The following is an 18,763-nucleotide window of genomic DNA, read 5'->3' as shown; positions in this document are numbered from 1 at the left end:
CGAACCGCCCGTTTCTGAGCCAAAAATATCCTTCTAGAATGGGAGGGGTTACCCCAAAACATAATACCATACGACATAAGTGAATGAAAATAAGCAAAGTAGACTAATTTACGTGTCGAAGTATCACTCATTTTCGATACCATTCGAATAGTGAAAATGGCAAAGTCTTTGAACAAGATCCTGAGCGTGGGCTTTCCACGACAGCTTACTATCTATCTGAACACCTAGGTATTTGAACTGTTCAGTTTCACTAATCATATGCCTGTTCTGTGAGATTAAAATGTCAGGTTTTGTTGAATTGTGTGTTAGAAACTGTAAAAACTGAGTCTTACTGTGATTTCACGTTAGTTTATTTTCTACAAGCCATGAACTGAGGTCGTGTACCGCACTACTTGAAACCAAGTCAATGTTGCACACAACATCCTTTACTACCAAGCTAGTGTCATCAGCAAACAGAAATATTTTAGAGTTACCCATAATACTAGAGGGCATATCATTTATATAAATAAGGAACAGGAGCAGCCCCAACACTGATCCCTGGGGCACCCCCCACTTGACAGTACCCCACTCAGATCCCACATCACAGCCATTGTCAACATTGTGTATAATGACCTTTTGCTGCCTGTTGCTAAAGTAAGAGGTGAACCAATTGTGAGCTACTCCCCTTATTCCGTAATGGTTCAACTTCTAGAGCAATATTGTGAGATCAACACAGTCAAATGCCAAATGCCTTTGTTAAATCAAAAAATACGCCAAGCGTTCGAAACTTTTTGTTTAGACAACCAGTACCTCACAGAGAAAAGAGAATATAGTACTTTCAGTTGTCAAACGACTTCAAAAGCCGAACTGTACAGTTGATAGCAAATCATGTGATATAAAATGATCAATTAAGCTTACATACACAGCCTTTTCGATAACTTTTGCAAACACTGATGGCATAGAAATAGGTCTAAAATTATCTACATTATCACTTTCTTCCTTTTTATAAAGCGGCTTTACTACTGAGTACTTTAATCACTCAGGAAACTGACCATTCCTAAAGGAAAAATTACAAATATGGCTAAATACAGGGCTAACATGTGCAGCACAGTACTTTAATATTCTACTAGACACTCCATCATAACCATGAGAGTCCTTAGTCTTCAGTGATTTAATTATTGACTCAATCTCCCTCTTGTCTGTATCACAGAGAAGTATTTCAGACGTCAATCTCGGAAAGGCATTTTATAAGAAATTTATATGATTTCCTGTAGAAACTAAATTTTTATTTAATTCACCAGCAATGCTCAGAAAATGGTTGTTAAATACTGTACATATATCTGATTTATCAGTAACAGAAATATTATTACTGCGAACCGACTTTATATCATCAACATTGTGCTGCTGACCAGACACTTCCTTCACAACTGCCCATATGGCTTTAATTTTATCCTGTGAATTAGCTATTCTATTTGCCTTGCTAATAACATTTTTAAGCACCTTACAATACTGTTTGTAATGGGCTACCGTAGCTTGATTGTGACTACTTCTAACATTTTGATATAATTCCCACTTTGTTCTACATGACATCCTTATCCCACTAGTCAGCCAACCGGGCTGTCCATTACTGCTAGTACCCCGTTTAGAATGTTCTAATGGAAAGCAACTCTCAAAGAGCATGAGAAATGTGTTATGGAAAGCATTGTATTTATCATATATATTATCGGCACTATAAACATCTTGCCACTCTTGTTCCTTGACAAGTTTTGAAAAACTCTCTATTGCTGTTGGATTAACTTTCCTACATAGTTTGTAATTAATTATGACGTTGGTTTGAGTACAAAAACCTTTTAATGTTAAAATTTGTGCATCATGGTCTGAAAGGTCATTGACCCTTTTACTACAGGGTGTATACGGGGACAAGGAAAAAAAATTCCCGGATTTCTCCCGGATATCCGGTTTAAAAAATATGCTTTTTCCCGGGCGAAAATACAATTTTTCTGTGCTAAGTGACAGTAGGTTTTCCGTAGATTTTCCCTCGGAACTGTAAAACTTGTCAATTCTTTGAATGGTTAACGTTATATTAATCGCGTAGAACTTCCCGGGGGGAAAAAAAAAAAAAAAAAAAAAAAAAAAAAAAAAAAAAAAAAAAAAAAAAAAAAAGAAAAACCCGGAGCAGAGAAGTTTTGGAGAGACATTTAATTAAAAAAAAAAAAAAAAGGAGAGAAGTTTTGGAAAGACCTTTGATTTGTAGCAACATATACGATGCATAATTTCGTATTACGAAAGTATAAATTCGAATTGCACCAAACACAGCGCGTTAGTTCCCGGAGCGTTGCAACCGAGGTTGCGATGTTCTTTTGTAAGCGAGTCATATCTCAAGCCACGAGTTCTCGCCAGCCGATGACAGCAGCTATTCAGAGAATAGGACACGTGTTATAGTCAGCCAATAGCAGATTACTGGTTACATAGCGCGAACACACAAGAGGAAAAGTTAACGGTTTACATTAATGTACACAGTACCGTATATCTACAAGAAAAGCTAAGCTTTCACATATAATATTGGTCTCTAAGATTAACACGCTGCAATAGAAGCTAAGCTTTCACATGTAATATTGATCTTTTTTGCGTGTGTTATACTTTAAGATACATCACACAAATGTGCCAGTAAATTTAAAATTATGACATAAATGCCTAGGCTCGAAATTCTTGTTAAGTGGCTGGTCCTCAAACTGTTCAGTTTCGAACGCTCTGTGATTTAGATATCCATCCCACTTTCTCACACGAAACATAATTCATCTTGCGTAAAAAGAAATTTACTTTGAAAGTAACGCTTTTCTAACCACCGTTCGCAATACTGTTAGAAATAGGTTCGATTTACCAGTTGCCAGAGAACGCCAGAAAACCCATTATTGGTGCGTGTGCAACTGCAGTGGTGTAGGAAGCCCGCTTGTTCGTGTGTATAAAGCACTAAGAGCTTACATTACACCATAAAAGAAACGGCATCAGAGGGTACTCCAAGAGCATCGAAATTTCGTAAACCATACTAAAATGCATAATTCGGCTTGAAGTGCAAATTGGCTTTTTCCAGATTCACAATGAAGTGGGTTCCATCTGATATTCAGCTTTTCAGTGTGGTTTTTGGGATGTAAATTTTCTTGGAGTACCAGTACTCTACGATCTCATGTTTGATTCTTTATCATGGCATAATGCCGTACATGGCAGAAGATGATAACGTGCATTTGAAATTCATCGAACAGTTGGAACTAGCCAATACTGTAGAATGAAACACTTCGTTCCAAATAAAATGATTGCCTCAGCGGAATTTCTTTAGCAAACTTGCAAAAATAACTTCATTCTTCTGCAAAGCGATTAATGCTTGCCTGCTACTGACTTGGAAAAAAAATAAAATCAGAAAACTGAAATTAATAATATATTTTTGCCCTCCGTAATTATCTGAATGTATTTTAATTTACTTGATAGCTCCCGGCCACAGAAATCCGTTTTGTTTCATTTGACGTAGGAGCTGTACACGAAGAGAAGCGGCGAAATCACTTAACGTAAACACGGGTCACGTGGGGACTAACCCCCTTCGGGACCGATGACCGTAGCAGTCTGGTCCCTTTAATCCCACAAACCAACCAACCAACTAACCCCCTCCCCACTACAACTCAGACAACTCTGTGCAAGAGCGAATCTGGCAGCTAGGGCGCGCGAGAAAAAATTTTCTCGTTGCATCTGGTTGCATGCTGCTACTACCGATACAGCTAACAGCCAAACTTCAAGTAGCGGGAAGCGGGAGGAGGTACTGCTTATACGCGAGTCAAATGCGCATGCGCAACAGACCGCTGGCAACTGGTCAAACTAACCTAATATGAACAGTTGTGACGTCATGCTCATAGCAAGCAGTTTTTTGTTACGAAGAATTACAGTCTGCGCCCTACGGCCTTTGACATACTTTTGCTATCTGCAGACGCTTGTGCGTGCACGGTGTTTTGTTGTCGTAAAATGCACATTTCCTTTGCCACTGAAGTTTTATATTTTCCCTCTAGTTTATATTTTATTGCTGCAGTATCAATTCTGCAGTCGAAATTACAAAAATTTAACTGAAAGCTAAAACAATGAAAAATTCCCGGAATTCCGAAAAATTCCCGGGTTTTTCCCGGTTTTCTCCCGGATGAAAAAATTCCCGGGTTTTTCCCGGTTGTCCCGGGTCGTATACACCCTGTACTAACAGAATGCCCACTAACTAAACACTAATCTTAGCTTTTGGAAGTATTTGTTCCTCAGAAGGATAGGTTGTTGAAGAAAGGGGCAATAGGTCACTCAGATCTCAGGATGAGAGGGACCCATCTATTGTGTGGACAAGAGAAAAGGGAAAGGGGGGGGCGAAGGGGAGGGAGGGAGTCAGGTATCATCAGTGGGAACGAATGCAGGTGTAGTAGCCTTGAGTTAGGGATAATAGTCTGGGAAAGACATACAGTTTGACAAGAATGCTATGGAGGTTAAGAGGGTGAGAAAAGACTACAGCAAGAGGTGTGAAGGGCAAGACAGAATATCATGTCAGGGTCTCTCTCTCTCTCTCTCTCTCTCTCTCTCTCTCTCTCTCTCTCTCTCTCTCTCTCTGTGTGTGTGTGTGTGTGTGTTTGTGTGTGTGTTTGTGTGTGTGTGTATTGTTTCCCTGCCCCTTTCTAGTTTCTAATTGTACTGTTCAGTATCTCTCCCTCTATCCATCTTTTGAAAATAACAGCTCTCACTGTATAGCGGAGATCCTGAGTTGCAGATAGGAACAACAAAAAGACTGCCAGGAAGTAAGCTTTCAGTCAAAAATACCTTCATCAGAATTAGACAAAACACACACACACACACACACACACACACACACACACCTCACCACATACACACTTGACCACGGTCTCTGGCTGCTAAGACTAGACTGCAAGAAGCAGCATGTGATGGAAGAAGCAACCAGGTGGATGGGGTAAGAAGGAGGCTAGGGTGGAAAGGTGGAGGGATAGTAGGGTAGGGGTGGGAGTGGCGGACAGAAAAGTACTGCTCGTGGAAGCATCTAGGGATGAGGTGAAGAGGCTGTAGGGCAGGTAGGTCAGTCAGGAGGTTAGATGGCGAGAGGCGGGGGGGCAGAAAAGGAGAGAAGTAAAAAGACATTGGGTGTGCATGTGCAACAGAAGGCTATGAAGTGAGATCAGGGAAGGGAATAGGTGGGTGTAGGACAATGACTAACTAAGGCTGAGGCCAGGAGGGTTACAGGAATGTAGGATATATTGCAAGGAGACTTCCTGCCCATGCACTTCAGAAAATTTGTTGCTGGGAAGGATCCAGATGGCACAGACTGTGTCGCAGTCACTGAATGAAGAATGTCATGTTGGGCAGCATGCTCGGCAACTGGGTGGTCCAGTTCTTTCTCGGCCACAGTTTCTCGGTGGCCATTTATGCAGACATACAGCTTGTTGGTTTTCATACCCACATATAATGCAGCACAATGGTTGTAGCTTAGCTTGTAGACCACATGACTGGTTTCACAGGTAGCCCTGCCTGTTATGGGATAGGTGATGCTGGTGACCGGACTGGAGTAAGTGGTGGTGGGATAGGTCTTGCATGCAGGGCCAAAGGATTGGGACCAGGGGTTGTGTAGGGATGGACGAAGATATTGTGTAAGTTTGGTGGGCGGAGGAATACCACTGTGGGATGGGTGGGAAGGATGGTGGGTAGGACATTCCTCATTTCAAGGCATGATGAGAGGCAGTCGAAAGCCTGGCAGTGAATGTGATTCAGTTGATCCCAGTCCTGCTAGTCCAGGGTGGTACTGAGTCACGAGGGTAATGCTCCTCTGCATATGGACTGTGGAACTCTGAGAAGCAGTAAGTGACTCAAAAGGTAAGGCACTGGAGATCTGTTTTCGTACAAGACTGGAATGGTAATTACAGTCTGTAAAGGCCTCAGTGAGACCCTTGGTATATTTCAAGCTTATCACAAATGCGTAAATCTCTATATACAGAAGTACACGCCATTACTTCTAGGTTATTGTAACAAAGTGCCAGTGCCATAAAAAGAAAGTTCCCAATGCTTACTCACACCAGTTGTGTTACTGCACTGAAAATGTGTGGAAGTCAAGTATTACTTAGCAATTACATGTTTTGGTTCTCCTATGGAATTCACCAATGGAGCAGGAGCAGATGGCTACCAAAAAATCCTTTGGGTCCTCTTAAAATTTTTGTTATAAATAGACAAAATTTTTACAGTTGTCAGAAAGTTTTTGTAAACATGTGTTTCTGAATAATCAACACCTTTCTGGTTCTAAGTAAATCACTTTGGCAATTGTTCTTATTCCTCATACTGATTTCATGAACTGAGGAACTTGTATTAAAGAGAGATATGTTATTTATGACAAATTTCGTTAAAGAATAAATATACTGAAAAGCAGTAGCCAGTACTCTTAGTTATATGAACAGGATTCTGCAGGAAAAACTTGGTTTGGTGAGTTACTGCAAATATAGTAAAATTATTTACTGGTATAGGTAAAAATCCTATTCACCTGAACACACACATAAATGACTGTTGTGATTGGCAAGCTTCTGGAGCCAGTGGCTCCTTCTTCAAGCAGAAGGGTTGAAGGGGAAGGAAGAAGGGTGAAGGAAAAGGACTGGAGAGGTCTAAGGAAAGGGGTAGATTTTGGGAAAGTCACCCAGAACTGCAGGTCATGGGAAACTTACTATACAGGATGAGAAGGAAAGACTCAAGACGTAAATATACTATTTGTTATTTCTGCATTACACTTGCCTGACAACATTTGCATCATAAAGAAAGATTTATTTGGATGTGTCTGTAGTCCTCCAAATTGAGTTTATCACCACAAGACACATAGAAGACAGGCACACCCACCGTCCCCCAATAGACCGTGGGCATATTCCGGTTTTCTTGCTGTTAGTACTCAATGAAACATGAGTATGGATTTGATGAGCTCACTGACGTGATTATGTATTACGGTGAGGCAAGAGGAGGTGGAAGAGCAGCTTTTCATATCTATAAAAACTGGTTCCCTAACAGAAGAAACCCACACCACAGTACCTTTGCTGCAATTCAAGGACACTTACGAGAGCATGTTGGTGGTGGTACATGTGACCTGAGAACATCAAATTTTGATGGTGAAATGATCTGTAGATTTAACAATTAAATTTACAGGTGAGGCTTTCTGTATACACTATGCATATTTTAACAGCAGGAATAGCCACATCTGCAACTATGAGAACGCTCATGCAGTTTCTGTTAGGTCGCACCAATGAAGGTTTCCTGTAAACATGTGGGTGGGCATTTTGGATAGTCATCTTCTATGACCTGTAATATTGCCACCTAGATTCACTGGAGCAGTTTACTTACAGTTCCTGCTGACCATATTTAAGGAACTTCTGGACAATCTACTGCTTGTTGTGTACAGTGGCCTCTAGTTACAGCACAATGGAGCCCAAGCATACTTCAGTGTTGATGTGTGAGCACAGATAGTTGTTAATTATGGAGAACATTGGATAGGACAAAGAGGACCTGTCACATGGCCAGCGCATTCACCTTACTTGACACACCTTGGTTACTTTCTTCTGGGACATGATACAAGTACAGTTTACGTTACTCCAATTGCCACTAGAGTTGAGGAGTTGAGCTGATAGCTCAAATCACTGATGCTTTCCACTAAATCCAACAGAATTCTGATGTACTGTCCAGATTTGGACAGACACTGATACGTAGGTGTGCAGCATGTATTGAGATACAGGGTGGATTGATTGATCCATTCATGTACATTATTGTCAGAACTTGCCTGATGGTAATAAATGGTAACTTCTGTGCATTTATGAGTATATGTTCCTTAGTAAAAAATGATACTATTTTGTGAAACATATCAATCTTCAAAGCTTGATGGTGAAATCCTGAAACAATCTGTATAAAGTGCTTCACCTTGGGCACACCAGACAATAACTGTTACCTAAGTATCATTAACTCTTGAAGCAATCTGCTCCTCTTCATCTCTAGACTGCTCCTCTTCATCTCTAGATCTACTGGTCTTTTCCTTCATTATATTCCATATTGTCTTTTATTCTGTTGTCTGGTATGGCTATCCTCTTTTCATGGCGCATTTACATTGTAATACTTTCTTCAATATCCTGCAGTGTTTCTTGTAATGTACTGCATCAATCATTCCAGACTGACAGACACACTTACCTTTTCTGTTTTACGAGATACCTTTATTCTTTGACAAATCTATGTGTTTTCTTTCCTAATCTGAGTTACTTTAAGGGAAACAGTTAACAAATAAGAGAATTTTTATATTTTTCATTCAAGTCACTATTCTGTACTAAGATACAGTAGATTTTTTTATCAATACTAATGCTCAGCATAAGAAGCTGCATGTCATGACAAAAAAGGTCATTGGTTATGGCTTTGTAATATGATGTTTTTCATTAGACTTGCTAAGAAGATAGTTTCAGTGACTTTTTGGAATGAATGAATGAGAAGGTAGCTATTCTGGTTGGACAGTTAACAGGGCATTTTGCAATATTTTTTGGTATGTGTAATTGCTGGTCTGGTGTAAGACAGTGCCTTAAGTCCCTAACCTGGCCAGGCAAAATAAAACAATAAACAAATAAATAAGTGCAGCAGGAATTAAATTGAATAATGATATTAGTGATGGGAATAAATTATTCTAGAAGATATTTTACAACAACAATACTCCCTTAGTCAGAAAAGTTAAAGGACAGCTTTTTAAAAAAATAGAAAATTGCACTTACCAAATGATGATCCTAGCGCCTATCAAAGTAGTCTCCTTGGCTGTCTATACACAGCTTCCAATATTTCTGGAGGTCTTTGAAGCAACCATCTTGTAAGCTAATTTGTCAAATCCCTTTGGATGTCTACGATATCTTGATGAAACTTTCCTTTCAGTCGCCTTTTCACTCACGGAAATGCAAAAAACTCGCAAGGTGAGAGGTTGGGCGAATATGCCGGATGTGGGTTGGTAATAACAGAATGTCTGGCTAGATACTCGGTAACAGATAAAGCAGTATAGGATCTTGCATTCTCATGCATAAAGAACTAGTCCTGAGAATCAGGATGGTGACATCGAATTGCTTGTTGCAAACCTTTCAAGACTTCAATGTAAGGAGTATGGTTCACTGTTTGACCTGGAGGAACATACTCATGGTGAACTAATCCTTTACTGTCAAAGAATGCAGTCAACATTGTCTTTGTTCTCGAAGGTTGCCACTTCACTTTTTTTTCAGCTGTTGATCCAGACTCCACCATTCAGTATTTTGACACTTCGTTTAAGGATCTTACTGGTAGCGCCAACTTTCATCCCCACCAACAATTTTTGACAGACATGCAGGATCACATCTGGCCCTATCCAGTAGTTCAGCAGCAGTTCTTCATCTTTCCTCTTTCTGTTAGTGTGTGAGGGATGAGTCTTCCATTAAGTTCCCATTTCCCTAAATCTCTGTGTAAAATCTTATGACACACATCACAATTCAAATCAAGTTGTTCAGATATCATATGCACTGTTATATGGCTGTCTTCTTGCAATAATGGCCTTACACGCTCTACATTTGCATCGGTATGTGCTGTAGCCAGGCGACCAGCACTGGGATTATCTTGCTCTGAATCCTAGCCATCACAAAACCTTTTGTACCAGTCAAAAACATGACGTCTTGGAAGTGCTTCACCTGCATATGCTTGCTTAATCATTGCCCAAGTTTGATTAGGGGTTTTCCTGAGCTTAATGCAGAACTTAATGTTCACTCTTTGCTCACAATCAGCATCCATTGTGTCACCGTGACTAATGCACCAAGAACCCAAACAGTGTGTTGCTAAGCACAGCTCTGCCACCTAGTGAGTTTGTGCAGAAACACTGCAAGGTCATTTCAAGGTTGCACACATACCAGGTAACATAAAAACCACGTTTTTAATACTGCAAACTTTGAAATATAAAAGCCTGTCCCAGAACTTTTCTGACAAAGGGAGTATAAAACTCAATAGAAACACTGTTACATTCCATTCTGGATTTTCTGTTGTTTCATTAGAAACTATTAATTATTTGTTTTTTACTTTTAACTTAGTCAGTAGTGCTTAAAGCTGATTTATGAACAAATTAATACATTTGCCGTGGGTTTAAGTTAGCAGCACTGTTCTAGAGGATTGTACTGATGCTTACAAGTATCAACCACAGCAAATTTTTAAAGTTATCTGGTAGTGGTTAGTATAAAGTTACTATTATAGTGATTTTTATGAAAGGGGTCTGCTTTCAGGTATTGTTCTCTCCACAGCATTCAATTAGGTATGTGCCATGATGGATGCAGTACCATTTTAATGGTGTCGAGTTGACATCTGAATTTCACGGTATCAGTGTTAATGACATTGCTGAGCTATATAGAGGGTGTAGTTGTCGCTGTATAGCCCAAGACAGAAGAAGGATACGTGCAGCCATTGTTGAGCGTTGAGCCCAAGTAAGATGTGACCTTCACTGCAACTGGGCGAAGGGTTTTACCTGATGGTGAACTTGGAAATGTTGGAAAATGTGGAGGGACTTCAACATGACAGTTGTGCACATCCTGTGCCACCATTTGTCACTTGTTTAAAGTTTAGCTACTAGCAACAATCCTTTTGAAAAAAAAATTGTGGCACTTTTGTTATAAGGACAATTACTGCTGAGTGCACGGTGTAAGTCTGTTACCAACACCCTCACAGTTAATTTGAATAAGTATTTTAATTTTCTGTGACACCTGATATTCATGGTGCATTCAGCAAACATGAAATGCATATATTCAACTTGGCCCTACTATTCCTCATTGCTCTGTAAGATAATGGGAGCACAGCATGGTAGCAGAGCTGGTAGAGTACATTGCATGCACTATATTTTGCAATAAACTTATAGAATCTGTATTTTCAGCAATTATGACTTGTGACAGGCATAGTGTCTGAAGTGTTCTGTTAAGCATGTCTGGATGAGAGATGCCAGGTTTGAGTTTGCTGAGGAAACTATTATTGAAATTTGAATTACATATAAAGGATGCGAACCCTGTGGGATTGTTACTGATTATACCAGAACTTTAAGGGAAGTATTGGACTGGCTGGTTGTGCTGCCAATGTTGCAAGTGGAAGAGGTAAGTGTGCTCATCTCTGCAACTGAGAAGGCATTTGTAGCAATACCTGCAGTAGTTTCTTTCTTTGAAGTAGGTGAGCTGTACAGCCTATACCTTAAATGTATGAGGACTTGGGTTATTCACTATAGTAACGATCATGGAGAGCACGGCTGCAGTTAGTCAACTGTTACTGCAGTAGCCACCAGGAAGATCACGGAAGGCGCACATCGGCACGGCGCATCATGGACGGTAGTTGCCGCAAATAGAGTCCCATCCACCAGAGGGCACGCGAGAATTCGGCCGCGACCTCTGCCAGTGAACAACAACAACAACAACTCAGGCAGCACGGGCCGTGCCCAGTCAGTTCACATCGGGCATGCCTAGGAGACAGTTCCCAGTCTACGCTATGTGAAGTGCGACGGAAAACGTGAACCATGTTACTATACAATTGGCGAGGAGTAGGGTGGTTCTTTCGTGTGTTGCATCGTTGTTCTGGTTTCGCAGCTTATCCACGGCATCCACGGCATGGAGGATTTAGTGCGGGTTTTGGTTGAGCAGCAGACGGAGCTCATGGCAACCATGAAACAAGTGCTTCCGGCGTTGCTCTCCACACAGTCTGCTCCAGCGCCGTTCCCTCCTCCCTTTCCCCCGTATGACGAGACGGCGGAGGATTGGGACGCATATGAACATCGCCTTCGGCATCATTTCCAGGCGTTTCATGTTGCTGATGCGGAGGTATGTTGTGCTCTTTTCTTGTCTTGGATATCTCCCTCGCTGTATCAAGTTTCGCGGCAGCTAGCGCCGTTGCAGGAACCTCGTCCTTGTCTTTTGACGCATTGTGTTCATTGCTCTCTTCATTTATTGCCGCCGCACGCTTGTTGTGGCGGCTAGGGTCAAGTTCTATCAATGCAACAAGCAGCCCCATCAGACTTACCGGGTGTGGGCCGCTACCCTGCACGGTCTTAGTCGCAAGTGTCATTTTGTCACAGAGCAGTCGCGAGGGTCGTATGCCCACATTACGGTGCGCGACGTCATTGTTCGTTCGGCCCCGGATAGGGAGGTCTGGCAACGGGCCCTGCAGTTAGAAGACCCTTCCCTTGAGGAAGTCCTGTCCATTGCTCAATCGTATGAAGTCTCTAACGCCGCAGGTCAACAGTTGGAATCGCGGCGGTTCAGGGCGCCGCGGCCGCGTCCACTGCATCCGGGGTGGACAACGCGCAAGTGGTACAATCCAGCCGTTACGGCCGCTCCCGCACGGCACGCAAACAGAGTTCCAGTCCCCTGTTACCGTCCTGTGCGTCATGTTATATACGTCACGATCGGTCAGAGTGCCCCCAGGGTTGGGTCGTTTGTCGCAAATGTAATAAAAAAGGACACATTGCTAAAGTTTGCTGCTCGGCCTCAAAAGAATCAAAGGAAGCAGGTACAGAGGACATGGACATTGACATTCAAGAAGTTTCATTGGGCCAGGCTCCGCGCAGCAGTTTCTTTGTTGAATGCACAAACTTACTCCGACCTTGGGTCACCCCTGTTGGCGCCAGTTTACCGGCGTCTACGGGGTTATGGTAAACATTTCATTTCTCTACTGGGTCAATTCACTACTGACGTGACTTACAAATCAGTCACTCGGCCTATTACTTTTATTGTTGTCAGTGATGCGAGCTCCGCTAACCTTTTTGGCTTGGATGCCTTTCAAGCTTTCGGTTTTTCTATCGCTGACACCATACAGTTGGTCTCCAAAGACGTTCCCTATCAATCAATGGAATCTTTGATCTCTGACTTACCAGATATCTTTGGGGAGGGCCTTGGGTGTGTTTCAGACTTTGAAGCTCACTTAACGTTGAAAGCATCGGCTCGCCCGCATTTTCTACGCGCGAGGCAGATCCCCTTGGCTCTCTGCCCTCAGGTAAAAGAAGAGCTAGACCGGCTGACAGCCCTAGGGGTTGTTCTTCCCATTTCTTCTAGTGAGTGGGCTTCGCCCCTCGTTATTGTCAGGAAACCCTCGGGAAAATTACGTCTTTGTGGCAATTTCAAGGCCACCATTAATTCCCTATTGGTGGTGGACACCTATCCTTTGCCTCGTACTGATGAATTGTTCTCCTCCGTGATGGGAGGCCAATGTTTTTCGAAAATCGATCTTTCAGAGGCTTATCATCTGATACCACTTGATGAGGACTCCAAACGGCTGGCGGTCGTCAACACCCCATTTGGCCTTTACCAATACCAGCGGTTGGCCTTCGGAATATCCAGTGCCCCAGCGATATTCCAGCGTTATCTTGAGCACGTCACGTTGACAATCCCTCATTGTATTAATTACCTGGATGACATAATTGGCACAGGCCACAGCATGAAGGAACACTTGCACAACCTTCGCACCCTCTTTCTCAAATTCAGGTCCGTGGGCTTGCGTTGCAACCTGCACTAGTCAAACTTCTCCCAACCGTCCATTGAGTATGTGGGCTACACCATCTCTCGGCACGGCGTCCAGCCGCTTGGAAGTTTGGTCCAAGGTATCGTCGACCTTCTGCGGCCTGCTTCGCTGAAGGAGTTACAAGCTTTTTTAGGCAAGATTGCCTATTACCACCGGTTCATTCCCAGGGCTTCCACCATAGCCCGCCCCCTGTACTGCCTTCCGCACAAGGGTGTTCCTTTTGATTGGTCGCCTGCATGCGAGCGAGCGTTCACCTCGTTGAAGGGCCTCCTCACGTCAGCGCCTTGTTTGGCTACTTTTGACCCCCATAAGCCATTGGTCTTGCCTACCGATGCTTTGCAGTATGGGGTGGAGGTGGTCCTGGCCCATTGCAACATGGATGGTTCCAAGCAGCCACTGGCATTTGAATCTAAAACTCTTAGTCCCACGCACGCCCATTACTCTCAGGTGGAAAAAGAGGCTTTGGCCATTGTCTACGCTGTTACCAAGTTTCACCCTTTCTTGTATGGCACGAAGTTTCAGTTAATCACTGACCATAAGCCGTTAATATTGTTATTTGGCCCCGCCTCTCAGATTCCGGATAGGGCAGCCCACAGACTACAGCGCTGGGCCTTGTTCCTCTGTAAGTAGCATTATGACATTCATTTTTGCCCTACCGGACAGCATGCCAATGCAGATTCTCTTTCCCGTCTTCCGGTGGGTCCGGATCCTAAGTTCGATCGAGAGGAGATTATGTGTTTTCATTTGGATGTGGCGTCCCGCCAAGCGTTTGATGGCTTCCCAATCACTAGTTCTCGAGTCGCCAGGGAAACGGCAGCTGACCCGGTTCTCCGGCAAGTAGTTCGCCTCATTCAGCAGGGGTGGTCATCCCAACCTCCAAGCTGGGCCTCGGACCCTCTTCGTAGTTATTTTGTTCTACGAGACCGCCTCTCCATCTTGGAAGGAGTTCTCCTTCTGGCTACCGATGATACAGCTCCTCGCGTGGTTGTTTGAGAAGGGAAGTCCTCACATTATTACATGAGGGGCACTGGGGTGTTTCCCATACTAAAACCTTGGCTCGTAGACATGTGTACTGGCCCGGTATTGATAGAGAAATTGAGCACTTGGTGACCACCTGTTCGCAGTGTGTGAGCCAAAGGCATCTCCCAGGTCAGTGTTCTCTTCATGGCCGCCTGCAACCCAGGCGTGGGAACGTGTTCACATCGATTTTGCGGGCCCGTTTCTCAATGGCTTTTGGCTCATTGTCATTGATGCTTATTCCCGATTTCCATATGTGGTTCGCTGCTCCTCAACCACTTCAGAAGTTGCAATCCAGGCAATAGCAAAAATCTTTTCTGTGGAAGGTCTGCCAGTCACTCTGGTCTTGGTCAATGGACATCAGTTTATTTCGCAGACCTTCCAGGATTTTTGTAGGCGCCTCGGTACTCGGCACGTTTGCTCTCCCCCCTTTCATCCACAATCGAATGGGGAAGCCAAGCGCATGGTGCGCACATTTAAGACGCAGATGAAAAAGTATGTGCACGAATTTCCTGCAGAAGAGGCATTGACGTTTTTCCTGACGGCTTACCAGATCACACCAATGGGAGAACGCAGCTCCGCAGAGCTCCTCCACAGGCGCCAACCTAGGACTCTGCTGCACCTCCTCCGGCCTGTTCCTCGCCAGTCTTCGCAAAACGGAGTACCCAGCTTTCCACTGGGTATATCGGTCTGGGCACGTGGGTCTAGTCACAATCCACATTGGATACCAGCGGTGGTCCTGCGCCGAAATGGCCGCCGGCTCTATACCTTGATAACTTGCAGGTTGGGGGCTGGGAGGTACGTCATCATCAAAATCAGCTACGTCCATGTTTGGGCTCCCACCTTCCGACTCCTCAGACACCGGCTTCCCCATTGCTGGTACCCATGTCGGTTTCTCAGGGGACGCTACCGCCTCTCCCTCCCAGGACTCTGCCGCACTGCGATGGTTCTCAGCCTTGGCAGCCTCCAGTAGCTCCAGCACCAGCATCGCCATCGTCAGAGATGCTCCAGGGAGAGCCAGCCCCCCTCGCAGGCCCGGTTTCTCAGGAGGCTGGTTCACCTGTGGCCGTCCCTTCCCCATCGTCCCCGCCACTGGGTCTTGCCCCTCCTGAGGTGGTCCGGGATCCGGAGTTCGACGGCTTGTCTCCCGTTCTGTCCCGGGCTCCAGTGGTGGGACGACGGGGACATCTTCGTATGGGTCACTTCCAGCCGTATTCAAAGGTTCCGGCTCGAGGGTTGGCTGATCCCCTCGAATCCAGCCTTACGATGGACGTGGAGGTCATCGCCCCTGCATGACGCTCCACCTTCCAATGCAGTGGATCACAGTGGCTTCACTCCCCGAAGGAGGAGGAGTGCAGTAGCCACCAGGAAAATCGTGGGAGGTGCACATCGGCATGGCGCATCACGGACGGTAGTTGCCGCAAATAGAGTCCCATCCACCAGAGGGCACGCGAGAATTCGACCGCGACCTCTGCCAGCGGAACAACAACAACAACAACTCAGGCAGCACGGGCCGTGCCCAGTCAGTTCACATCAGGCATGCCTAGGAGACAGTTCCCGGTCTATGTGAAGTGCAGCGGAAAACGTGAACCGTGTTACTACAGTTACAGTTCAAATAGCATATGCTTACCCTCCATGGGTGAACTGAGGATATGTTAAATAGAACCACGGTCAGCGAATGGCAGGAACCTGGTTCAGAAACCAAACCAGGCATGAGCAAATGTAATGCCTTCTTACGCTAGGTAAGTTAAAAGATGCAATACAGGAAGATGGCCAGCTCACTCAAACCATGTGACTGTGATTTTATCCATAATTTAAAAGCGACCTGCCAGTTATTGGACAAGATAATGGGGAAATGGCTGCCCAGATTTAGGGGTCCTATGGAAATAGGTTTGTCACTCCTATCACTTTTCTTGTTAAGAATCTCAATCACAAAGGTCCATCTCTCAGAGTACCCTAGTTTTGTAAAACCCTCATCGAAGATTTTTTTATAATTTTTTGAAGAGGATGGTTGAATTAGATTGTAGTGAGACTTTTTTTATTAATGAAGAGTCAATGGCTGGAGGTTGCCTTACTTTAAGAATAGATGATGTCTTCAGATTAGTATAAGTATTTTTTTCACTGTTTGGTATCCCAAGTTTGTATGTTAATCTATTGGCCTTTTATTTAATGTGAAGCCCCTAAGGAAATGAAATGTGTGTGCTCTGTTAAATTATGACGTTACTGGAATTATTAACTTGAGAGTGCTGGTTTTAAATATTAATTCCACCTCTGTGAGGTAATTATCTGATGACAAACCTAAAATTCCTTTTGAGTCCCAAAAGGAAAGTCTCACGCATTGAGAAGTTTAAAAGGGGAGAGGATGTGCTGTGACAGACATGGCACCACTAATATTGTTGAGTGAGACCGACTGGGAACATAGAGGGCGTGGTTACCCATGCACAGCCCAAGGCAGAAGGGTATGCACCATGTGATGCCCACAAACCTTGGGCCTAAGGAGCACAGAACAAGAGCTGCCAGACCAGTGTGTCTGTGACTCTAATTCAGGACAAAGGGTATTGGTTTTATAAGGTGGTCAAGTTGGAAGTGCTGATGAATGTGGCTCAAGTTGGAAGTGCTGATGAATGTGTTGCGACTCCAACATTACATTTATGAACCACCATCACAGGTGTTGTCACCTGTTAGAATGTAGCAACTAACAATGCTCCTTTAGAGGAATTCTTGCAGCAGTTCTGTTTTTAGAATAATTATTGCTGAGCGTAAAGTGTAGGTTTGTTAAAACCATCCTTGAGGTTATATGCTGATATATTATAATTTGAACAAATATTTTAACTGTCTACAACATCTGATATTTATGGCGTGCTTATGAAATATTATGTTTAATCAATATTTTCTTAACATATGAAATGTAATCAACCCAGCCCTAATATTACCCCACTGCTTCATAGCAAGGGTAGATGCAGCTGAAAACATTGGAAACAACGGAAAAAAATCACAGAAACATCTGAAGATCAATTACATAATAAGAACTGTTCCATTACTTTTTACTATTTATTTGCTAATTTCTCTTTTTAGAAAGGGAAAAATAATAAAGACTTCATGCAGTTAAATAACCAGAAAACCATTTACATGTTAATCTCTTTCAATAGCTTTTAAATTTTTTTCTAAAGAACCTCTTTCAAGATTCATTAGATCTAATACATAAGGGCTATCCACATCACACGAAACAATTCAGTAATCACCTGTGCATAACTACATTCAATGGAATGTGTAACTGCACTTCCTGTTGACATAATTCAGTAACCATATGCACATAATTGCATTCAATGGAATGTGTAACTGTACCTACTGATGTTCATAAATCATCACATTTTTTTTTTTTTTAAATGAAGTACTACCATAATACAAAGCCATGAGTGAGGCAGATATCATTGATAAGGAATAATAACTAAATTATTCTCACCCTGCACAGCAAGATGGACAAGCAGTGCACTGTGCCCAAACACATTCCCTGCTTGGCAGATGTACAGACCAGAATCCTGACGGTCAGTTTCACTGATGACCAACTGGGACAGTAGGCCTTTGTCAGTCTTTATTTCTGACACACTTGTCCTGCTGAAAAAGGCATAAACACATTTTTCAGAAGTCACTAAAACCTTCAATATTTCAATGCAAAGATATAATAATGAAACATTTGTTGTAATGGCATAACTGTAACCTATCTAAATGTAACTTGAATAGGATCTCAAAATCCAACCTACAAAATTGAAAAAAAATCATTTGAAGTATGTTGTTAATTTATATAATGTCATCTATATTTCAGTTAACTTCTATTTTTCTTTCTAAAAACTCATATAACACAGGTCTGCAAAAAATATTTTTTTAAAGTTGTTTGAAATTTGATAACTGACTTTTATGTACATTTCCGCACTGATTTCAAAAATCCGATCCATTTTTTTCTATCACGTCATGTTTTCTCACAAAAAAGGGCATATTTTTGGGAATAATAACAAAATTTAAGCAATTTATCACATTTTTTCCAACATTATAAAATTTTATTTTATTCATAAATCATGTCCTAAACTACATTTCCAGTACACTTCCTTTTCTCTTTAAGCTCATAAGTGCTTTCGCTTTCTGTCACAGCTTCTTTTATTGCTTTTCCAGCTGTGCACTCATTGAGGATCATCTCTTT

The 18,763-nt window shown here is 42.8% G+C and overlaps 1 protein-coding gene across 1 annotated transcript in view; it reads right to left on the bottom strand.

Annotated features, from left to right (window-relative positions):
* LOC126144709 (Down syndrome cell adhesion molecule-like protein Dscam2) overlaps positions 1-18,763 on the bottom strand; it is a 458,008-nt gene that overhangs the window by 138,209 nt on the left and 301,036 nt on the right. The window contains exon 12 of the mRNA XM_049915510.1: positions 18,032-18,183. Coding sequence (XP_049771467.1) covers positions 18,032-18,183 — 152 coding nt within the window. The remainder of the gene's footprint in view (positions 1-18,031; positions 18,184-18,763) is intronic.

Source organism: Schistocerca cancellata, chromosome 1 (genome assembly GCF_023864275.1).
Source record: "Schistocerca cancellata isolate TAMUIC-IGC-003103 chromosome 1, iqSchCanc2.1, whole genome shotgun sequence".
In the NCBI taxonomy this organism is placed as follows: Eukaryota; Metazoa; Arthropoda; class Insecta; order Orthoptera; family Acrididae; genus Schistocerca; species Schistocerca cancellata.
This window is presented reverse-complemented; position numbering and strand designations above follow the sequence as displayed.